We start from the raw sequence: 25425 nt of genomic DNA on the forward strand, positions 1-25425 counted from the left end.
CACATGAGTGATGTTAAAATAAAACTCTTTTGATTGAAAAACTTCGGTGTGCTGGTCCACTTTGAACATTATATATATATATATATATATATATATATTAACCTAAAACAGATGGTCTATTTGATCACACTTTTTCTAATGTTCTTTCCTTCCCTCCCACCTGCTTCCCTTAGGTGTTAAAACTGCGCTGCTGCTATTTAAAGTTATAGTGTTGGGTCTATGTGCGTCAGCAATGGAATGTGAAGTTCGATATTTAGATGGCATTAAAAAAAAAAAGAGCTTTAGATTGGAGGGTTTATATTTAGAAGCTATTGGCATTTTCCAAATGTTTTGTCCTTTCTCCTGCCGACTCAGAGCAATGTTTATTGACATTTAATTGCACTGGTTGACCCTAATCAGTCTAAGTCATTACATAAATACATAATTTAGTGGGAATAAACATAAAATATTGTCACATAAGGATAAATCTGTCAATCTACATATCTCTATTTGTCTGTGTCTGTCCATCTATCACGTTGTCTCTTTATTGTACTCTCTGTCCATCATCTAATTACCATCTTATTTCTGTTATTATCTCTTCCTACCTCCTAATTTATCAGAGACGGATCATCTCTCCCTTATCCATATCTATTTAAGGGTAAGGTCACACTGAGCGTTTCGGGGAGATTTAGTCGCCTGGCAACTAATCACCTTGTCTTTGCGGCAACCGATCTCCCCGAACGCCTTCCCTCACTCTTGCGCTGGCTAGAATGAAAAATCACCGGCACTAAGCACCCGTGGCAATTCGTTTTCCGAAGTCGTCTAAATTTTCCCGAAGCCAGGGATTCTGTGGGTTCTGGCAAATGCCAGAGGGGCTGCTATAAGGTGCCATAGAAAGTCAGTATTTAGTGGGCTGGTAGGGGCTGTTTGGGCCTCTGTGTAGGCTGATTGGGTCTCTGTGCACCTGCCAGGGCCTATTTTAATTCTCAGTCAGGACCTGGTTAGGCACCCCCAGTGACTTCTGAACCCATCCTTATAAAGTTCCCCAGTAGCACCAGCACAGGGGAAAAATAATTCCAGGGGGGTAGGTAGCCTATGATTATGGGGTGTCCCAGAAACGTGTCAGGCTTTATTCCGCAGCAGCCACTTGTGATTTTAATGGATCAATAAACAGTGGTTATAATTTTTTGAGAAGGTGTGCCCTATAGCTTTCCTTATTTCGGTTTTGAATGGTGTTGAGCCCTGCATGAATGGATACATATTTAACTTTATGAAGGCCTTCCCTTGTATATACACTGGAGGAGGAAGGGGTGAGTCTTAATAGGTTACTAAAGTAAATAGGTTACTTTTGAAGTTTTGATCCTTGTCATTAAACCACATGGTTTATATCTTGACTAATCGTCTCAATGCGGTTATAACTGTCTCTGCTCACTACAGCTGCATCTTACCTCTGATATGAACTATTTTATTACTAACCTGTGTCTACCTACCTGCCCCAGAGGATCTAGCTTAGGAAACCCCCACCACATCCTTGTATTATATGCACTTCTCCATGATAACCAGGCCAAAGAAACTCTTCATCTCTCTCCATTCCCTTATATAGATTCCAGGGCCTAGGTCTTCCACCATGCTATAACCTTCCCAGGGGAATATCTGTCTTAGCGAATGCTGCCACCTACCGACTACAGAGCAATTTACACTTTCTGATATAGGTACAAAGTCTATTTTGCCGGTTGTGCAGAATCCACCAATGAAAACGCATTTTTTATTATGTTACTCCGGTCAACACTGTCACACATTCCAGTCCATTACAAGGAAAAACAATTTAGGTGCTTTAAAATATTTTTACAATATCTAGGGGTTCATAGTTACAATAAGTAACAAAAATGTGTTACTTGAGTAAAAAGGTAATGTCTTAGGAGCCACAAGCTTGCAATTTCCTTGTTGTGTTGCCCCAATGGGATTTCTTGCTGACTTTGTAAATACTGGGGAGCAGAGATATGTACTGAAACCGAGAAAAAAACATTTTATTTCTTGTGTTTAGCATTTGTCTCCATTTCTGTGGGTACTGTACCACATTAATGGTGACAAATAACCCAACCCAATGGGGCCAAAGCACTTACGGGTATGAGGATTTATGGAGATGTTTTAAGTAGAGGTGTGACAGTTGAATTCTCATTTCCAATTTGGACATGATTCCAAATACTCTGACCCTTTTTACTGAAGCAAGGGCCTTGATACAAGCATTATTGACCTGTGTCTTCTAGTTTCTGGACAAAATTTGCATTTTTTGATGCATAGCCAGAGTTTAATGAAGCCATGGGGAGGCTAAACCTTGCCAAACCAACAGGGATCCATTTCTTACAGATGGCTTCATTGTTTTCTACATAATTGTTTAGTTATTTCTTCATGTTATTGTGCCAGCTTTTCCTATTAAAAACACCAGTCAGCAGATGGCACAGGGTAGCACATGAAATTGCCACTATATTTATCATATATGGAATTGGCACTGTATTTGTCCAAGTGATCTGTGTATATTATACATCCAATTGGCACTATATGTATGATACTGTGTTTTATGGTGTATTGAACTTGGAACTGTATTTATCTTTTATATTTTCTGGGGGCTGGTATTATACCTAGAACCAGGACCGCCATCAGAAATCGCAGGGCCCCATACGACAAAATTTCCTGGGCCCTCTGGGCTGCGCCCACCGCAAGCCCCACCTACAGGTCCGCCCTCCCCACCCCACAGGTTTGCCCCCCCACCACACAGTAAAAAAACAAAAAAAATATTGGTTCTAGGGTTCCCACATGTTAATAAAAAATAAAAAGATATTGGTGGTCAGGGCCCCCCATGAAAAAAAACATTTGTGGCCAGGGCCCCCCCATTAAAAAATATTGGCGGCTAGGACCCCACATGAGAAAAAAATTGGTGGCCTATATTGGTGGCCATGCCCCCCATTATAAGAAATTTGGTGGCCAGGGCCCCTTAAACTTCCATGCCTTCCCAAAGTCATCAGCTCTCAGAAAGATGCTGGGCCCGGCTAATCAAGTAAGTGTGGCGTGGCAGGGCCCCCTTACCCTCGGGGTCCCCTACAACTCCCCCCCTGTCCCCCCCTGATGGCAGCCCTGTCTAAAACTGGCAGAGTAGTAATCCTGCTATGTGTTCTGTGGTATTATACAAGGAATTATATGGCACTATATTTATTGTGTTCTGGGCATTTTTGAAGACAGATGCTACCATGGGTTTTTACCAAGGAGTTAGAACACACCAACTGTCATACATGGTAACTCATAAACAGACTTTTACGTTATTTTGATTTCTGGTCCAGTGTTTAATATAAAGATGAATGTCAAGGATTATGGTAGGGGTGCTGTGGAGGCAGAGGAGGGAAGGATGTGTCCTTAAGGCAGGAGCTGTTTGTGACTATGGGAAAGGAACAAGCAGGAAAAAGGTAACAAGGGTGAAGTGTCAGTCACGGTGGAGCAGGTACAGAGCAGAACAGGGCGAAGCGGGCATAGGATCAGGACTGAAGCATAGACTGGGCAGGAGTAGGGCGATGCAGGCAAAGAGTCAAGACAGGGCAGGACTGGAACAATAGAAGGATGGTGCGGGTGAAGAGTCAAGACAGGACAGGATTGGACCAGGAGCAGGACAGAGTGGTCGAAGAGTCAAAACAGGACAGGATAGGACGGAGCAGGTGTAAAGCAGGAACAGGACTGGAACAGGAACAAGACTGCAGCAGGAACAGGACTGGAGCAGGAGCAAGGTCAGGCAACACAAGGATCTGAGTGAGGTACAAAGCCAGGTTCAGACTAGGCAAGGTACAAGGTAGACAAGGTAAGGAAGACAAGGCAAGGTAAAAGGCAAGAGCAGGAACCAATCTTGGACAATGCCACAGTGCTTAGGAAGGTCAATGCTTAGGCACTTAAGGTGATGAGGGCTGGCCTTATATAGGGTAGGATCAGCCCTGATTGGCTGATCCCAACCCACCAATCAGGCAGCTGCTGGGCAAGGGCTGCAAAGGCCAGTTGATAATTAGCAAGGCTACTGGCTGCTCACCTGGCCCAATGGTCAAGGCATCAAGTCAAAAACCCAGAGGTCCCTGGCTCGAATCCCAGCAGAGCCTGACAATTAGGACAATCATTTTTCAGAATTTAGGGACACCATATGGGATAATTTAGGAGAATCTAATGGGTACCGACAGTTTTTGTTTTTTGGCTCTTTTCTTAAGGTTGCAAAGATGCACTCTGTAGACTACCATTTGTATTATATTACAAAGCTTATTGGTTAGCAGTTAAGTAACCTATGCCTTTTCTCATTTTTCATCTTAAATAGATGTCCCCATGGCTACACTTTAACAGCTTGTTTGTATCAACTATATTAATCTTTCAGAAGCAAACACACCAGCTTTACCAGTACAGAGCAACAGTACATTATGTTTTAATAATTTTTAAAATGTTAGACGCCAAAAAATGAGCTTAGTGTGGGTTCCATCTATTTTTATGATTGTTTTTAAATGGTGAATTAGGGTGGCCACCTTTTTAGGGGGGCAAATATGGGAGGGGGTGGGCGGTGACAACAGGGGCTGGGTGTTATGGGGAGGCAGGGCGGGTGCTGTCAGGGGCAGAACTGATGACGTGGTGATCAGTGATTGGCTGATCGCCACGTCATTCATTTCAATGTCCTGTCCGGATTGCCTAATTTGGTAATCCATACAGGACCTTTTCACCCGGGCAGCCCTTCCCGGGCTGTCTGGGTGAAATCCGGACAGGTGGCAACCCTATCTACTATGTGTCCATACCTCCCAACTGTCCTGGGACAGTCCTGCTTTTGACAGCTCAACCCACAATCCTGGATTGTTACTGAAATGTCCCGACTTTCTCTTTCATCTCCTGCACTAGGTGCACTAAGATACTTTTGTAACAATTTTGAGATAAGTAAATAAGTAATTGTAACAATTAAGATAACAATGTCTCTTGGGAGAAGTTAAGCTGGCCATAGATGTAAAGATTTTTAAAAGATCCAATCATTATCGTGAGACCACGAATATTTCGAAACAATCGTTTAAATGTACGATGTGTCCATCAACTAAAAAGACCATTTCAATCGATATTCCCAGCAAAACTGAAGGGTAGCTGCCTGTTTGGCCCTGCAAATATAGATAGATTGCACTGGGACAAATAAAGATTTTTTAACTTGGCCGATCAATTTTCTGACAGATGTCGGCCGAAAAATTGTACGATTGTTAGAATACCACTAACCGCACGATAATTTTGAAGGATTGGTCGGACTTTGCTAAAATTGGTTGTTCAGCAAGAAAAATCTTTGCACCTAGACTCAAAGCTTAAAGGGCAATTCCCCTTCATTAACAAAACTGTAATAACTGGGGAAAAAAACACAGAAATGTGTTCAAACTTTCATAACCTGCAAAATTTTGTAAAATGACTCTTTTTGTCACTCTTTCTATTTTCCAAAATGTTGGGGGTGTGTTATATCCTATGCTTGAATGGCTGCCGCCATGGCTACACAGCAGCTTGTTTATATAAACTATAGTAGTACTTATCTGTTATCTACTGTGAATCCTGTGCTTGAATGGCTGCCCCCATGGCTACACAGCAGTTTGTTTATATAAACTATAGTAGTACTTATCTGTTATCTACTGTGTATCCTGTGCTTGAATGGCTGCCCCCATGGCTACACAGCAGCTTGTTTATATAAACTATAGTAGTACTTATCTGTTATCTACTGTGTATCCTATGCTTGAATGGCTGCCCCCATGGCTACACGGCAGCTTGTTTATATAAACTATAGTAGAGTTTCTGAAGCAAACACACCAGTTTTACCAGTACAGGGCAACTTTATTTATTCATTACTTAAAGACACTTTAATTTTTTGATGTTACTGCTCCTTTAATTATGTTTCTCTTTTTGCAACAGTTTAATTCCGCATTCAAATACGCATGCCTACAATTTGCATTATTTTACGCATGATCCTTAAACCATAAACATTCATATACGCATATAGAATGCAGCATTACGCATATAATTTTACGCATGGTCTCATAAATGTATGCATCAAAAACCGGATGTAAAACACGTCACTACACATGGGTTTGAAATAAAAGCGTAAAAATATGCGTAAAAACACGCGGTAAAGCTCACAATGGAATATGCATTAAACAACAAATGATGCGTCTTCAAGAAAATAAATAAGACGTATTTGAACAATAAAAACGAGCTACACTTACATTTTAAGGATTACATGCTACATGTTAATAACAGAATGCGAAGGAAAAATATAACAAGTTGCAAAAGATTATTCCATGAAATGTATAAAGGTCCTATTAAAAATGTAATACTAAATATGTTGTGTAAACAGTTATGTATGTTGATATGTCACTAATTTGACAAATGCTGTTAATAATTGAAAAAAATTTCCAATGAAAATTATTGAAACATAATTATGTTTCTCTCTCAGTTTTTGATATATTGGGAGATTGGTGAATATTTTAGTATTTATGTCATTTTCCTATACAATGCACTAGACTTTACATAAATAGAAGGGCATAATTATTATAATTAGTTGTTATTATTATTATTATTATTATTATTATTACAGTCTCTTGAGGCAACAATGACGTCCCAGTATTCCAAGCTCCGCCCACAGGAGATCACCCATGATGGGGAGTTGACTCTCTAGCCAGTTCCCACCAGGCGGAAGTGACGTCAGCGTGCGCAGCTAAGCCCGCCCCCTCCTACTGTAGGAGGAAAAGAAAGATGTCGGCAACTGGAGAGGATCGGGGGGATGAAGGCGGCTCTGGATTCCAGGGGTCATGCTGCGCTGATAGGCCGAGGTCCGTGTCTCCTTCCTCGGATCAGCTGCACCAGAGCAATACGCTGCTCGGGCTCCCGATCGTGGCCATCGAGAACATCTTCAACTTAATGAACTACGATGAGATCAGCCAGCTCCGTCTGGTGAGGGGCCAGTCTGGGACACTGCAGTGGGGTGGGTTACCTTTTCCTGGGGTGCCCTAAGGTAATCCTTAGCGACGTCAGCTATCGCGGGACTACAACTCCCAGCATTCCCTTGCTGGCAGATCTGTCTGGGGAATCCTGGGAGTTGTATTTCCTACAGCTGCTTGGATGCCAGACTTGCCTGTTGCTGCGTGGTGGTGAGAGACAATCACTGACTCCCTGGAACTACAGAACCCAGCATTCCTTTGCCTGCAGATCTATGTGGAGCATACTGGCATTTGTAGTTCTGCAGCTACACTGCTCAGTTAGCCCTGTTCTTGGTGGAATTAGTGGTGAGGACCTAATTGAGATGCTGAAGATGAGATCTAGGGAGTTCTAATGGCTGTGGTTTCATTTGAGGAGCAGCTGGGGGTCAGCAAGGCAACAGTCCTGTTCTTAATTCCATTAGTAGATTAGTAGAGTGGAGCCCCACTTTGATTAGAATCTGAATATAAATGCAACTTATCCTTCCACATGGGGCAGAATCCTATCTCTTCTTAAAGGGGAACTTGAAAATGAAAATAAGCTCCCTCATACTGAAATAAGAAACTTTCTAAATACAATCAATTAAATATTCTGTACTGTTTCTGAAATAATCCAGTTTATCTTCACTATTCCTCTCTCAGCATCTGTTTCTCTTCATTCTGTCTTCATGCAGCAGTTGGGTGTCAGATATTCATTGACAGTTAGATCCAATATATCTTATAGGGGGGGCTCCTTTTACTTGCAGATGTATTAGAGCTCACTCAAATAACTGATTCCAGTACAAACAAAATCTAACAAAATAAGTGCCTTTTGCACAAATTCTGCATGTAGAGAGACATGATGTCTTGTGATTTTAAAGGACCAGTAACAGCAAAAATTTGGTACGGAAAAAAGACATATTAAACTTTAAGTCTTTATTAAGAAATTACTGAAACTCCTCTTGCGCTTCTCTTCAGAAACGGCGACAAGGCTACGATCCATCGTGTGGCGCTCAATTTCTCCTCCCTGGCTATTTCCTATAAGGAAGACAGGGAGAATATATGGAGTGCCGCACGATGGATCATCGATAGCCTTTTCTGAAAAGAAGCACAAGCGGAGTTTGGTAAGTTATTTCTTAATAAAGACTTATCGACTTTAAAGTTTAATATGTGTTTTTTTTCTTAGCATACTGCTGTTACTTTTCATTCAATAAAGTGAGCTGTAATACATCTTCTAGGCAAAAGGAGCCCCCCTATAAGATATATTGGATCTAATGGTCCATGAATATCTGACGCCCAACTGCTGCATGAAGAGAAAGAGATGCTGAGAGACGGATAGTGAGGATAAATTGATTATTTCAGAAACAGTACAGAATTTTAATTGATTGTATTTAGAAAGTTTCTTATTTCAGTATGATGAAGCTTATATTACATTTTTATTTTTGCGATAGTTTCCCTTTAATATGTATTGAATGGGGGGGGCAGCTGATGTTGCAGTAGGGGCTCCTTGGTTGTGCAGGAGAGGGCAACCATACTGAGCCCCCTGTTGTGCAACAATAATGAATGAATTACCCAGCATGCAAATAATTGCTCAAGTCACCGTGGTGCTGATATTTCAAGGTTACCCGATTCCTGCAGACCCTCATTGAGATTCGCTGAACTGTAGGTTTAGGTGTCGGATGGAGCTCAGCAGTGCATGGGAAATGTGGCCGTTCTGTCGACTGTACAATATTTTGATTAGTGGACGTGTCACTGAGGATTGTAATTATTGGCAGGATTGGGTAACCAAAGGGTTAAATGAGGTGCAGTGTATCGTAGACTCTTGCTTCATTCATTATATTTCATTTTGTCATTTATTTCTAAGTGTAATACAATCACATGTGCTTGCTTTTATGCTGTGCTGTAGTCGGTTTACCCTCCGGTTGTTGTTAAATGGCATATCCCCACTCTTTGGCCAGCAGAGAATGCTGGGAGTTAGCAATGGAGCACCCCTTGTGTTATGTGCCGCTTGCAGGACAAATTTAAAGGAGAACTTAACCCTAAAAATGAATGTGGCTAAAAATGCCATATTTTATATAATGAACTTATTGCACCAGCCTAAAGTTTCAGCTTGTCAATAGCAGCAATGATCCAGGACTTCAAACTTGTCACAGGGGGTCACCATCTTGGAAAGTGTCTGTGACACTCACATGCTCAGTGGGCTCTGAGCAGCTGTTGAGAAGCTAAGCTTAGGGGTCGTCACTAATTATCCAGCAGAAAATGAGCTTCCCCTGTAATATAAGCTGATGCTACAGGTTTGTTGATTATTAAATTCTGATGCTAATTGCACTGGTTTCTGTGCTGCCATGTAGTAATTATGTGTATTAATTACTAATCAGCCTTATATTGTGACATTTCTATTCTATGTGTACTGTATATTGTGAGTGGGTCCCTAAGCTCAGTAAGTGACAGCAGCACAGAGCATGTGCAGTGAATCAGCAGAAAAGAAGATGGGGAGCTACTGGGGCATCTTTGGAGACACAGATCTTTACTGCTAAAGGGCTGTGGTTGCCTTGGGCTGGTACAGAAGCACAAAACATAATGTACAACATTTCTAGCTACTTCTTTAGTTAAGCTTTAGTTCTCCTTTAATAGTCTAGTAGTTTTGTTGGCTGTGCTTCAACTTGCTCTTCTTAAAGGGGTTGTTCACCTTAAAATTAACTTTTAGTGCAATGTAGAGAGCTATATTCTGAGACAATTTGGTTTACATTTTTTATTATTCGTGGCAGTTATTTAGCTTTTTATTCAGCAGCTCTATAGTTTGTTATTTCAGCAATCTGCTTGTTAGTGTACAAATGACTCTAGCAACCATGCATCGATTTAAATAAGAGACTGGAATATGAATAGGAGAGGACTGAACAGAATACATTACAATGTTTCTCACACAGACAGATGTTTCGGGGATATTCTGTGCAGGGTTAATGCCCAATTCTGTTCTGATCACAGGGTACAGTGGGGCAAACTATAACTGTAAGTCCAATAAGGATAATGACAGTAGCCCCCTGGTTATTCCACTGTCTCTGCATCAGAATAAAGAAGAGAGCCAATCAGAGCATCGTTACTGAAATTACCTGGGGGCCCAGAGACAATCGCACAAGTGGTTTGGGGGTGAGAGTTTTTTTTACTGGAATCAGAGACTTGAGCTTTGAATTCTGGTAAATGAGCACGTTGGCCCCATAAGGACAGGTATTATTCCTCCTTCTGTATCACTTGATTGGGATGATGAGACTCGGCAATCAAAGGCTGGAGCTCTGCTTATTCTTCCCAGAGAATTGCTGCTTATTTGCATAATCCAGTGAGGGGCGTGAAATCCGCTATGATTTCTGTCGTCTTGATTATAAGGGAAGATATAGATTTTATACCACTGCTGGTTCTGACTCCATTAAAAATGTAAATTGAATGCACAACGGAAAGTTACTTGAAATGACTTTTACTTTCATAAGGTGACTTTATCTCCCCTTGAAGCCCTTCCCTCCTTCAGTTCAGGGGTTGAATTTGAGGAGAACCGAGTGATGCATTGGCTGCGTATCTTCTGAGTTCTCTATCGTGGGAGGCAAAAGTGCCAACCGGTGGGAGTTCTAGGGAGACGGCTGGGTGGCAGTTGCACCTGAGCATGTCTTCTGCTTGTGTGCATTGTGCTTCTGGGCAGGTGCATTTATAGCACTGGGGCATTGCTTTGCTGCATTTGGCGTTTCTCTTGCACACTTACTATTACAGTTTTATGTACACCAGAAGTAGTTCAGCCAGATTTTTATAGCATTTCATTTAGGGCAGAGACACGCTGCTGTTTCGGGAGATTAGTCGCCCATTGACAAATTGCTTCTTCTTCGGGCAACTAATTTCCCCGAACTGCCTTCCCACTTGCTAGAATGTAAATCTCCGGCGGGATGGCACTCGGATCGATTTGGCTTTCCAAATTTGCCCGAAGTTTCTTCGTGAGGCAACTTCGGGCAACTGTGGAAAACAAAGCGCTCCAAATGCCATCCAGCTGGCGATTTACATTCTAGCCGGTGGGAAAGCAGTTCGGGGGGGTTTGTTGCCCGAAGAAGAAACTATTTGTCAATGGCGACTAATCTCCCGAAACAGCAGCGTGTGTCTCTGCCCTTAGGGCCTTTTTTTTTTTTTTGCAAAAAGAGCCAATCCGATAATGGCTTTTATTTTATAACTGCTCCAGACCAGTACAAACTACCAGCTGATTGGTTAAAGAGGTTGTTCATCTTTACATTTATTACATACATTACTTTCAGTTTTATGTAGAGTGTGATATTCTGAGACAAATTGCTATTGGTATTCATTTTATATTATTTGTGGTAGTTATTAAGCCGCTCTCCAGTTTGCAATTTTAGCAATCTGGCAGCTAGGGTCCAAATTCCCCTAGCAACCATGCACTGATTTGACTAAGAGACTTGAATATGAATAGGAGAGGCCTGAATAGAAAGATGAGTAATAAAAAGTAACAATATATGTGTAGCATTACTGAGCATTTGTTTTTAGATGGGTCAGTGACCCCCATTTGAAAGAGTCAGAAGAAGGCATATCATTCAAAAACTATAAAAAAGAAAAAAAGTTGTTTAGGGGGCCCCCATCCCTTCTTTTGTCTGCCCCTTATTCTGAGTTATTTAGCTTTTTATTCAGCAGCTCTTCAGTTTGCAGTTTCAGCAACCATGCACTGATTTGAATGAGAGACTGGGATATGAATAGGAGAGGCCTGAATAGAAAGAGGCATTACAAAAAGTAGCAATACATTTGTAGCCTTAAAGGGGAAGGAAACCTAGTCGGCGCAAACCCCCCACCCCCCCCCTCCTGTTTGTTGCCCAAACTCATGTCTTTAGCACGTGGGAGATTTTGGGCAGCTTTATTCAGGTAATATAATACTGCAGAGGGGTTTAGAGTTGCAGTTCTACAGCATCCGGAGGTTTGTGCCTATATTTAGCAGCTCAACATGGAGCAGCGTGTATGCGGTGCCAGATCATTGCATCATTGAGAATAACATTTCCACTCGACCTCAGTGATAATTTCCATGCTTTGGGTATGTGATGTGTTTATGGTACATTACTCACACTTATTATCCACTCGCCTGGGAATAGCAAAGCAGTGCACCGGCTCTTTAATATTAACCCCTTAGCGCTCAATAGTGAATTCAGCTGTGTTGTAACTTTTGTATTAACTGTTGCATCTCTTCTTTTCGCTCCCCAGGTGTGCAAGCGCATGGATGTGGTGTGCCAGCGGATGCTTAATCAGGGCTTCCTGCGGGTGGAGAGGTACCATAATCTGTGTCAGAAGCAGGTGAAAGCCCAGTTGCCAAGGTGAGCGCTCCAATGCTATTGGTTCTTTGGTGGAACAGTAATGAACATGATTGTGTATGGCAGCCCTCTGTCTGCTGTTTCCCTTCCAATCTACTGCTCTAGGTGCATGGTCTTTCTCTGCATTTGCACCTTGTTTTTGGGTGCTGTATATACATACACATGGTTAACTAGATGTTTATCTATAGACTCAAAATCATTATCTGGCCTTTGTACAGAGTGATGCTGATCGGCCATGCCATGTGTGCCCATGCACAGCTTAAAGGAAAACTAAACCCCACTCCCCGAACAATGAAGGTCTTTATAAAAAGATATTGCATAAAACAGCTGTAAAACCCTGATTCATGTAAATAAACCATTTTCATAATAATATACTTTTTTAGTAGTATGTACCATTGGGTAATCCTAAATAGAAAATTGCCATTCTAAAAAATAAGGGCCACCCCCTGGGATCGTTGGATTCACTGTGCACACAAATAAACCATACATGTTAGGTCACATGAGCCAATTAAAAGACTGAGTTATGTATTTTGCTTCCACACTTCTTCCTGTTACAGTTAGATTTGTAGTATTTCTGGTCAGGTGATCTCTGAGGCAGCACACAGACCTTCACAATATGGTGGTTCAAGGCAAGAGATGTAAAATGGCAATATTTACTTAAATATTTATTATAGTTTGATAAGATTCTTTAATATGTCACTTAATTTGATGTAAACTATCTGTTGCTTAAATATTCATTTTGAGGGTATTGTTTTCCTTTAATTCTTTTGGAATATCTGCTGATTTATGATTACTACAGAGGAATACCTGCCTATTAATTTATGTTGTTTCTGTTTTTAGAATAAGGGGCGGACAAAAGAAGGGGTGTAGGCCCCCTGCTGGTGTTCTGTTAGAGGACTTAAAAGGAACAGTAAATATAATGTACTGTTTCCCTGCACTGGTAAAACTGGTGTGTTTGCTTCAGAAAGACTACTATAGTTTATAAAAACAAGCTGCTGTGTAGCCATGGGGGCAGCCATTCAAGCACAGGATACACAGTAGATAACAGATAAGTACTACTTTAGTTTATATAAACAAACTGCTGTGTAGCCATGGGGGGAGCCATTCAAGCACAGGATACACAGTAGATAACAGATAAGTACTACTATAGTTTATATAAACAAGCTGCTGTGTAGCCATGGGGGCAGCCATTCAAGCACAGGATACACAGTAGATAACAGATGAGTACTACTATAGTTGATATAAACAAGCTGCTGTGTAGCCATGGGGGCAGCCATTCAAGCACAGGATAGATAACAGATAAGTACTACTATAGTTTATATAAACAAGCTGCTGTGTAGCCATGAGGGCAGCCATTCAAGCACAGGATACACAGTAGATAACAAATGCACTTTGTATGCTCCCTTATGTATTCCATAGCTTATCTGCTAAGTAGCAGGTGCCTTTTCTCCTTTTGTAGCTTGAATCGCTGCCCCCATCACTACACAGAAGCCTATGTATATGAACTATAGTAGTCTTTCTAAAGCAAACACAGAATTCTTACCAATGCATAACAACAGTACATTATATTTGAATTACTTTCAAATGCTTTGATTTTTTGGTGTTCCTTTAAATGGGTGTTTCACCTTTTAAGTTCACTTTTAGTACATTATGGAATGGCAAGCAACTTTTTTTAGTATTCATATTTTTCCATGTTTTCAAATGATGTGCCTTCTTCTGACTCTCTCGAATCTAAAAACAAATGCTTTGTAAGGCTACGCATTTATTGTTTTTGCTACTTTGTATTACTCCCCTTTCTATTCAGTCCTCTCCTGTTCATTCCGATCTCTTAGTCAAATCAGTGCATGGATGATAGGGGAATTTGGACCCTGGCAACCGGATTGCTGAAATTGCAAACTGGAGAGCTGCTGAATAAAAAGTTAAATAGCTCAAAAACCACAAACAATAAAAAATGAAATCCAATTGCAAATTGTTGCAGAATATCACTCTATGCATCATATTAAAAGTTGATTTAAAGGTGAACAACCCCTTAAAGTCTCTAGCCAGACTAGGAATATTAAGCAGCCCCGTGCGTTTCCTCCTGTTATTTGCTGGACCTCAGCAACAGCCAAGTTGCTTTTTTTGTCTCTTTGTTTTCCTTCCTCCCATCTGATCATGTACAACATTCTCCTTTTCCTTTTTGGCGGTGCAACATAATGCTACACAGACTGTGTACTTGGAGTCAGGGCCTGTGGGCTGCCATAATTGCAAAACCCCCTTTTGTCATAATGTCCTGTGAAACGCGACATCCCCATATAGTTCCCTTGCGAGCCTGACCAGGTAATACGATTAGCACCACAAGACAAATAGAAGCGTTCCTCATTAATAAGATATGCAAAGCAAGACAAATGCAACTTAAGCAGAATTTAGTCACTGTCCAGGCAAGCTTTGGATATCATTTATTTAATTGCCGGGAACTTTGCCAAACCAGCATAATCTAATGGAGGCGTCCGGAGAATTTCCAGAAATGTTGTAATGTGTTTCAGACTGTCCAGCCAAACCCTTATTGTACTTTTGTCTAGTATTGTTCTGCCCAGCTGGAGGTTGTACTGACCCCTAGGATTGCCAAAGACCTCACTGAAGGGCCACAGTATTCTGAGATCTTCACTAAATGGCCACTGTACTTGTTTTACAGTATCTCTCTGTACAGACTATGAGTAATCTTAGGGGGCTGTTCCTGCAGAATTGTACTTGGTACAGGGGAATATCTATGCTGCCATAGTTTTATGGGATCTCTCTGTACAGATTATGCGCAAATTTAGGGGCTGTTCCTGCTGAATTGTGCTTAGTACAGAGGAATACCTATGCTGCCATAGTTTTATGGGATCTCTCTGTACAGATTATGCGCAAATTTAGGGGCTGTTCCTGCTGAATTGTGCTTAGTACAGGGGAATACCTATGCTGCCATAGTTTTATGGGATCTCTCTGTACAGATTATGCGCAAATTTAGGGGCTGTTCCTGCTGAATTGTGCTTAGTACAGGGGAATACCTATGCTGCCATAGTTTTATGGGATCTCTCTGTACAGATTATGCGCAAATTTAGGGGCTGTTCCTGCTGAATTGTGCTTAGTACAGGGGACTACCTATGCTGCCATAGTTTTATGGTATCTCTCTGTTCAGGCTATGAGCAAACTTAGAGGGCTGTTTTTGCTGAATTGGGCTTAGTACAGGGAATACCTATGCTGTCATACTTTAATGGGATCTCTCTGTACAGACTATGAGCAAACTTAGGGGCTGTTCCTGCTGAATTGTGCTTAGTACAGGGGAATACCTACGCTGCCATAGTTTTATAGTATCTATTTACAGACTATCAGCAACCTTAGGGGCTTTTCCTGCTGAATTGTGCTTAGTACAGGGGAATACCTATGCTGCCATAGCAAATACTCCCCATGAGATAACCTGGGTGACAGGGCTGCAGGATGTTGGTGGAAGAGTTACAGGAGGAAAGGGCAGGTTGGGAAGAGGGGAATAAAGTGACAGGCTGATGCATTGCTGCCATAGCTCTGACTGCCCGTCAAGGTCACTGGCTTTATTACTGTGAAGTATTATCCCCCCCCCACAGTAGTTATGGGCCCTCTTATTCCAGCAGGAGGCTAGGGTAATGGTCCTTAAACCATTCATGTAATAGAACATCCGTCTAATGATAATGATCTATTCCCTCTGTTAAAGTGACCGTGTGCAATGCTGCCGAGAAAGTGTAGCCAATGCACCTCTGCCCTCAATGGCTGCCACTGGAGTGAGCATTTTGTTCTTTCCATGTGACAATAAGCAGCTGTGTTAAAGGAAAACTATACCACCAAAAAGAATACATAAGTATCAAATCGTTTATATCATATTAAGTGACATATTAAAGAATCAAACTGGAATATAAAATAAAGTAAATATTGCCATTTTACATCAGTTGCCTTGAACCACCATTTCGTGAAATTCTGTGTTTTGCCTTTAAAGATCACCTGACCAGAAATACTGCAGCTCTAACTGTAACAGGAAGAAGTGTGGAATCAAAAGACATAACTCTGTCTGTTAATTGGCTCATGTGACCTAACATGTATGGTTTGTTTGTGTGCACTGTGAATCATAGGGGCGGCCCTTATTTTTTAAAATGGCAATTTTCGATTTAGGATTACCCAAAGACACATACTACTTAAAAAGTGTACTATTATGGCAATGGTTTATTTACATGAAGCATACCAACTGTTTTATGCAATATATTTTTAAAGAGGCTTACACTGTTCGGGTATAGTTTTCCTTTAAGCATGACTTACTAACCCACACCTTTAGTGTGGACTCACAAAAGCTTGGAGGGCAGTGTAGGGACCCTGACTGATGATCAATTTTATATCCGTATATAGAAATTGTGGATCTTCTCAAAGGTTCTGCAGGGCTCTAAGAAGCACTTGGAGGTTGTGGGCCTCCAAGAGAATAATTGCTGTTGGTCAATGTTGGTAGTTTCAACAACGTCTCGAGCATCTCCCCAGCATCCTTTTAACGTTCCCTAGAATTCCTTCCCATGGTACACCCCATCCCTCTAATAATGATCTGTGCTGCTTACCATCAACTTCCCGTGTCTCTTTTGCAGACGAGAATCTGAAAGGAGGAATCACTCGTTGGCACGCCATGCCGATATCCTCGCGGCAGTAGAGACCAGGCTCTCGTTGCTTAACATGACATTTATGAAATATGTCGACTCCAACCTCTGTTGTTTCATCCCTGGCAAGGTATTCACTTTACTCATCTGCGACCAATGGCTAGGGGCCTTTTTCACTGGCCATGTACGTTGAGGGTTGTGTAACAGAACGGTTAGTTACTACAGGTATGGGACCTGTTATCCAGAATGCTCAGGACCTGGGGTTTTCCCGGATAAGGGATCTTTCCATAATTTGCATCTCTGAGCCTTAAGTCTACTAGAAAATCATTTAAACATTAAATAAGACCAATAGGCTGGTTTTGCTTCCAATAGGGATTAATTATATCTTAGTTGGGATCAAGTACAAGCTACTGTCTTATTACAGAGAAAAAGGAAATTGTTTTTAAACATTTGGATTGTTTGGGGAAAAAAATGTAGTCTATGGGAGATGGCCATTCAGTAATTCAGAGCTTTCTGTAAAACAGATTTCCGGTTTATGGATCCCATACCTTTACTAAGGCAGATTAGTGAGCGGAAGGGATACACAGAGGCAGAAAAACTGCTGACGTAAATAAATATTGACATATGGGCTGATTGATTAACATTGCTGCATTGCATTCTTACAGTTACCAAAAGCAACCAATACACAATTAATCTACTACAAATTAGTGAATGAAATCTGATTGGTTGCTATTAAAACTGTGCTGGTATCATTTAGCTTGTGTTCGATAATTAGAGTAATCTGTACTTATCTCCCAACACTGGAATATTTACTGGGACATGGTGTGGCTTTATATTATTTGGATCCCTGGGAAGTAAGTACATGCCTGGGGTAACATTTTGTATTGGAGTTTAACACTGCAAAACGCAGAGCTGTGGTCTCCCCAGCATTTGTGTCCTGTCCGTTTGCTTAATGGATTCAGGCGTCTGTCCTTGATGTGTTCCTTTTTAATTAATTCATTATTGAGCCTGATAGTGTTCCGCCTGTGTGTCCTGATGGCACAGATTATGCATATGGATGAGCTCTGTACTGCTGCAATAATGAAACAGAATAATAAGGCACAAGAAGCAGCAGACGATGATCAGCATAGATACATTTAAGGTTTTGCTCTGCCCCCAGACTAGTGCAGGGGTGCCCAAAAGGTAGATCGGGATCTACCAGTAGACCTTTAGCTGGTGATCAGTAGATCTCAAGACACTGTCAACAAACAGCTTGTCTAAATCACCCTCCTGTTTCATGCTTTTCATTCAGACATTTATTATGTTAAGGTTACATAAATATTGATTTATGAGAATAAAACTATATTTTTATATTTAAACATCTATTTCTTAAGTAATGTTTCCCATGAAACAGAATGCGAATGAAACTTTTATGGATGTAGATCATAATGAGACAACATCACTAAATGTAGACCTCACATTAGTAAATTACGGCCACTCCTGATCTAGTGGACACTCGCCTTTCATGCAGGTGGTATTTGTTTTTAGTCGCAGAGAAAAACTGCTGCCGTGTTTGCTCCCTTTGCATTTCCAGTGCTGAAATAAAGGGGACTTCTGCCTCATCATCACAGGGCTTTCCCTGGCTGTATTGGTGCTACTGATACCATTCTACACTGAAAATCCTTAAAGGGGATGTAAAGTCTAAAATAGAATAAGGCTAGAAATTCTGTATTTTGTATACTAAACATAAACACGAACAAACAAATGATTTATGCTTTCAAAGTTAGCCACAGGGGGTCACCATCTTGTAACTTTGTTAAACATCTTTGCAAGACTGTGCACATGCTCAGTGTGGTCTGGGCTGCTTAGGGGTCGTCATAAATTATCAAAACTGCACAAGTCAAATAATATCTGCCAGAAGCCAATGCAGCAAGACTGATTTATAATCAGAATATACAGACTGCACTGGGTCCTGTGTTGTCATGTAATCTAATGTGGATTTTATAGTTTTTGTATTGTTTAATACAAACTTTCTCCAACTCTGCAGAACCAGTGGCTGCAGCAAAATAATCCTCCAAATAGAATCCCAGTTTATTTGTTTAAATCTGGCTCCATGATCTTTGTCCCTGCAGCTGGAGTTGGAAACAGTAAAGGGGATGTAAATGCAAAAATAAAATCCAATACAAATCTCGACACAGTCGCCGACTGCTCTACAGGGAAACAAACAAAGTTGCTTGAGTTTTCCATGGCTGGGAAGTAAGGCGGGGGCTCCCTCTGCTGTTCATGAGTATGATTGTTTCCCTGCAGGACAGTTAGGGACTGTCTGACAATTCCTATCCACAGCAGTAAATGAAGGGAGAATTTTGCTGCATACAGTCAGGTTTCTTATAAAAACAGTACACATTTTTTAGTTAAAGTATATTGGACATAGGTTTCTTTTTCATTAAATAAAGTAAAAATAAGATTTTATTTTATTTTTTTGCCTTTACATGCCATTTAATAGGTTCAGGACCAACCCACAGAGTTACATAGTAGCTGAGTTTGAAAAAAAAAAATCATCTGCATTAAATTCATGCATTTGTATATTCTACATAAGTTCTTGATCCAGAGAAAAGTGGGAAAGAAACCTCCAAAATCCCGATTTGCATCAAAAGGGCAAGAAGTGGCCTAATCCTAAAGGAGAACTAGCCCTTAAAAATGAATATGACTAGAAATGCCATATTTTATATAGTGAACTTATTGCACCAGCCTAGGTTCAGCCTCTCTATAGTGGAAATGATCCAGCCCTTCAAAATTGCCACAAGAGTTTCCCATCTTGAATTTAGTTTGGTGTGTCTACGACACTGCACATGCTCAGTGTGGTTTGAGCAGCTATTGTGAAGCCAAGCTTCATAAATAGACAAGCAGAAACAGAGGGTTGCCTGTCATATAAACTGATGCTACAAGGCTGATTATTACATTCTGATGCTAATTGCACTGGTTTCAGAGCTGTCATGTACCAGTAATTATTTACTAATCAGCCTCAGCAGTGTATTGTGTCATTGATATTATATAAATATATATTCATTATCTTGTGAGTCGGTCCTTAAAGTGGACCTGTCACCCAGACACAAAAATCTATGTAATAAAAGTCCTTTTAAAATTAAACATGAAATCCAATTTCTATTTTTTATTAAAGCATTCATAGCTGTTGTAAGCTCATTTAAAAATCTCAGCTGTCAATCAAATATTGTCTGCCACTCCTCTATGCCCGTGGCATAGAGGCGTTGCAGACAATTACTTTCAATTTCAATCCAGCACTTCTTAGATGTCACTGCTCTCCCCACATTCCCCTGTTCTTTTTATCATTTAATTGTGTAGCCAGGGCATGGGGATGGACATCAAGTCCCCCATTCTGGTGCACAAACAAGATTCTGAGATGATACAAGACTTGTCTTAATAACAGTGTCCACAAAATGGCTCCTGCCTGCTTGTTATAATTATGAATTCCCAGACTGATGGAAACAAGATTCAAATAATTTATATAGTGTAATTAAAGTTCATTTTGCTTGACTAATGTAATAAAATAGGATTTTGAATATTTTTTTTGGGTGACGGGTTCCCTTTAAGCTTAGTTACTGACAGCAGCCCAGAGCATGTGCAGCAGAAAAGAAGATGGGGGGCTACTGGGACACAAATCTTTACTGCTAAAGGAATATGGTTGCCTTCAGCTGGCTTAAAAGCCCAATTCACAATGTACAACATTTCTATCCTACTTCTTTAGTTAAAGGGGTGGTTCGCATTTAAGTTATCTTTCAGTATGTTACAGAATGGCTAAGTAACTTTTCAATTGGCCTTAATTTTATTCTTTTATGTGATTTTTGAATTGTTTTTCTTCTTCCGATTCTTTCCAACTTTCAGATGGGGCTCACTTACCCCATCTAAAAAACAAATGTTATGTAAGGTTACAAATTTATAGTTATTGCTATTTTTTATTACTCGTCTTTCTATTCAGCCCCTCTCCTATTCCTATTCCAGTCTCTTATTTAAAGTAATGCATGGTTGCTAGGATATTTTTTAGCTCTGCTGAAATTGCAGAGTTGCTGACTAAAAAGCAAAATAACCACAAATAATAAAAAATGAAAACCATCTGCAAATTGTCAGAATATCACTCTCTACGTCATACTAAACGTTAATGTAAAGGTGAACAACCCCTTTAAGCTTTAGTTTTCCTTAAAACAATGTGCCCCCTACACTCCTGAACTAAATAGGGAGGTTTCACTTAAAGTGCCAGAGGGAACCCAAATATGCATGTACTGCAGCAAATTAAATTTGGTGATAGTCTCTGGATCAATGTGATCTGAAGCTGGCCATACACAGGCTGATTGCAACACCGCCCTTCAATACCAAGTCAGCAGCTGATTGGACCATGTGTGAGCTCTGAGAGGCGCCTGCCCAACCAATATCTGGTCAAAAAAACAGCCAACTATACCCATCAGATGAGGGCCACAACAGAGCATTGATGCAGTCCTTGCCTGACAGATCTCGTTAGGCCCACAGTATGAACCAATCACTGGCCCCATGGCCAACAATTAGATTAGCCCAAGCGTGTGGCTAGCTAAATTGAGTAGAGATCTGCTCAATTGGCAAACCTTGTCCAATGAGCAGATCACAGTGTATGGCTTCATAACAGTGGGGGCAGCCATGATTGCTCTGCCAAGCTAAAGGTGGCCATACACGGATAGATCCGCTCGTTTGGCGATGTCGCCAAACGAGCGGATCTCCCTCCGATATGCCCACCTTGAGGTGGGCAATATCGGGCTGATCCGATCGTGGGCCCTAGGGCCCAACGATCGTATCCTTCACGTTCGCAAACGGGCGGTCGGATCGCGGGACCGCATCAACGAACAGATGCGGCCGCGATCCGACGGGATTTTTAACCCCATCCGATCGAGATCTGGCCGACTTTCGGCCAGATCTCGATCGGGGAAGCCCGTCGGGGGCCCCCACACACGGGCCAATAAGCTGCCGACTCGGTCTGTCGGCAGCTTTTATCGGCCCGTGTATGGCCACCTTAACCTCAACCATGGACTAAAGAGAAAGAAAGTCACATGGCTGATTATTTGTGATCAGAAAATGGTGCTGTTTTAATGTCAAAATTATCTACTAGAGGCTTAGCTTACTGTACATTTTCCAGTTCTGACGAGAGGGTAACATGGCACAGCATCCTGCTGCTATACAGTACTTAATGACTGAACATATACATACAAGACCTACTGCAGATATCTTCCTCACAGGGAGAGAATAATAAACCTTTGGGCCTTGCAGGTTATTGATGAAATCTACAGAGTGCTGCGATACGTCAACTCTACACGGGCGCCACAGAGAGCACATGAAGTACTACAGGAGCTACGGGACATCTCTTCTATGGCCATGGAGTACTTTGATGAAAAGATTGTTCCAATCCTCAAGAAGAAACTTCCCGGCTCTGAGGTCTCTGGTCGTCTCATTGGCTCCCCCCCAGGTATGTATATGTATTTGTAAAGCTCTGTTAAGGAGTTGCATCGCTGTACAGTGCATAAAAGTACAATATATATATATAGATATAGATATAGATATAGATATAGATATAGATATATATATATATATATATATATATATATATATATATAGATATATATATATAAAAATATACACAGGGAAGACAAATACATAATAAATATATACAGAAATCATAGGACAAAGAGCTTAAGTGCTATGTGGTAAGAGACATAGTGGGAAGGAGGTCACTGCCCCATAGAGCTTACAGCCTAAGTGGATGGGAGGCTAACATACAGGCACAAATTGGAGATGAAACAGTGAACAAGGTAAGGCATAGTCAGTAGGCCCAAGACTAGGCTAATGTTCTAGTGATCAGGGATGGAATTCCAGAGGTAAGGAGCAGCAGGATAGAAGGGTTTGAGAAGAGAGGTAGCAGTGGATGTAGGTGGCGAGGAGAGGAGAAGACAACCAGGAATGTATAGCGAGATAATTGAAGAAATGTAGTGAGGAGAAGAGGAGTGAAGGTACTTACATTTTGCCTTTGTGCTGCTCCTTTGCTTGCCCTTCCTTGCTGCTCTTTTTTTGGCTACACTACTTTATGCTCCCCTTGCAGGGAAAAGGTTTTAAGTACATTCAAGTTAAAAATATTGGGGCATGGAGTCCTAAAAGAAACCACAACCCTAATTTGTGCATATAAAGCTAGGAAATTACATTAAAACTCCGCACCATAACAATATTTCTCTTTTCTGTAGTTCCAGGTCCATCAACCGCCTTGAGTACAATGCAGCTGTTCTCCAAGCAGAACCCATCGAGGCAAGAGGTGACAAAGCTGCAACAACAAGTGAAAGCCAGCGGAGCCGGCATCACTGTTCTGAGGCGAGAATTGTCAGAGCTGCGCACGAAGGTGCAAGAGCAGCAGAAACAGCTCCAGGACCAGGACCAGAAACTTCTAGAACAAACCCAAATCATTGGAGAGCAGAATGTGCGACTGACTGAGCTAGAGCACAAACTGCGGGACGTCGTGGAGAGCACTGTGGGCGGCTCCTCAGGGCCAGGCCAACGGGACGACTCTCCCCGCAAGAGAAAGAAGGTAGTGGAGGTGGTGGACTGTCCTAGGAAATCCAAACGACTTCGAAGCCGGAAGTAAAACGTCTAAAAAAAAACTGTTAATAGCAGCTAGGATGGTTTGGGGCAGAACATGAGCTGTAATACAAGGTGCAACTCCCGAGTAACTGTCACAGTCCACATCAACCTACTACACGCTAGTTATGCCCTATAAGGGTTAGACTCTTTGGTTTCTCTGCAGGGGTTTTAGGGAGGTCTCTGAAGTAACTGCTAGGCCCTATATTAAAGCCCAGGTGAGATGTGATTCCTATGCTTACTAGGAACCCATCAATATCTATTTATAAGGTCAGATCAATAACCGGCCAGTTGCAATGTTCTTTCAAAGGTAATAGTTGCTTCTGTGCAAGGACCAACCTCTATATCCTAATTGGCCAAATGTTAACCTTTAGATGTTGAGCTGTGTCTCCCTGCAGCAGCTTACTACAACTCCCAAGCCTTTGAGAACCAACCACCCGTGAATATTGTAATTAAGCAATAGCTGCACCCGAGTGTAAAATCTCTAGTTCTAGACATTCAGAACATGTGCATCAGAATGTTCTTGCTTGGATCATGGTGATATTTATGGGTAATGACCCTCGATCAGAAGAGTCTTGCTTCCCCCTCCCCCACCCATGGTGCAGATATATTTAAGCACTCATTGGTTATTTAACCCTGGAGCTGTTGATGTCCAGTGTGGTAAAGGTAACTTAACTTCTCAGTGCCTGTTTCCCTGTTTGTACCATTGAAAAATGCTACTGTTTAGTGAGGATTGTACCCTCCTGTTTTGCCCCCTCCTCCAGTTTTTGCACCAGGACAATGAAGGACTGACTATATGTCCCTCGATTTTCACTAAGAAGCCAGAATACATCCTCAATTCAGCTGGTGGCACAGATTTGCTGAAGCACCACTTTGACTTGAATTGTGTAAACACACTGCATATATATCCGTACAATTATAAATATACACATAAACCCCCTTCTGTCATTTTCATGCAACTCATTTGCAGTTATGTGCCCGCTATCCATGCTATAATTCTGTTTAATTATCCTCATTCAGAAAGAACCTATGGAAAAAAAATCCATTTGGAAAGTTGCTGGCCTGGGTGCATAAGCCAGGGGTGTTGCTGAACTACAGCCCCCAGCTAGGAGAGGGGATTCTGGGAGTTGCAAGTCTGTAGCAACTGTAGAGGCAAATGTCTCCTCTCCCTGCACCCTTTACTGACCAGCTGTTCCTGCAGTTGTTCTTCTATGACAAGAGAGGATGAATCCCATTGTGTTTGTGTCTTTCCATTAGTACAAGGGTCCCCAGTGACACTGTATCTCCTGCCTCTACCAATAAAAACACTCCGTTTGATATATTTATTTTTTTTTGAATGCTACCTTCTGATAAATGCAGCTCTTTGTTGTCTGTTCCGATCTCTCCAAGCTGTGTTTTTATACATTTTATCATGTATCTTTCTATTTGTCTATCCATCTGCCTTTTAGACCACTGTCTGGTTGCTAGGGTAAGCGGGGCTCTAGCAACTGGACTCCTGGTTTCATTTTTCAATGCCTTACAGAGAGAAACTATAGAAAAGGAAGGGCACAGGTTGCTTCTGCTGTGATTGCCAATTTAACAACATGGGTTGTTTGATGGTATGCACAGGTACGGGACCTGTTATCCAGAATGCTTGGGACCTAGGGATTTTCCGCATAAGGGATCTTTCCATAATTTGGATCTGCTTACCTAAAGTCTACTAAAAATTGATTTTGAATATTAATTAAACCCAACAGTACTGTTTTGCCTCTAGTAAGGATTCGTTATATCTTAGTTGGGATCAAGTACAAGGTACTGTTTTATTATTACAGAGAAAAGGGAAATCTTTTTAAAAAAATAATAATAAAGTCAATG

General features: G+C 41.3%; 1 protein-coding gene across 1 annotated transcript; it reads left to right on the forward strand.

Annotated features, from left to right (window-relative positions):
* Positions 1–6694: 6694 nt before the first annotated feature.
* Positions 6695–24888, forward strand: fbxo28.L (F-box protein 28 L homeolog). Its single transcript, XM_018262646.2, has 5 exons — positions 6695–6960; positions 12198–12307; positions 16924–17062; positions 22219–22414; positions 23184–24888. Exons 1-5 carry the CDS (start codon positions 6763–6765, stop codon positions 23576–23578), a joined length of 1038 nt encoding a protein of 345 aa, XP_018118135.1. The 5' UTR covers positions 6695–6762; the 3' UTR covers positions 23579–24888.
* Positions 24889–25425: the final 537 nt, after the last annotated feature.

Source organism: Xenopus laevis, chromosome 5L, assembly GCF_017654675.1.
Source record: "Xenopus laevis strain J_2021 chromosome 5L, Xenopus_laevis_v10.1, whole genome shotgun sequence".
Taxonomy (NCBI): Eukaryota; Metazoa; Chordata; class Amphibia; order Anura; family Pipidae; genus Xenopus; species Xenopus laevis.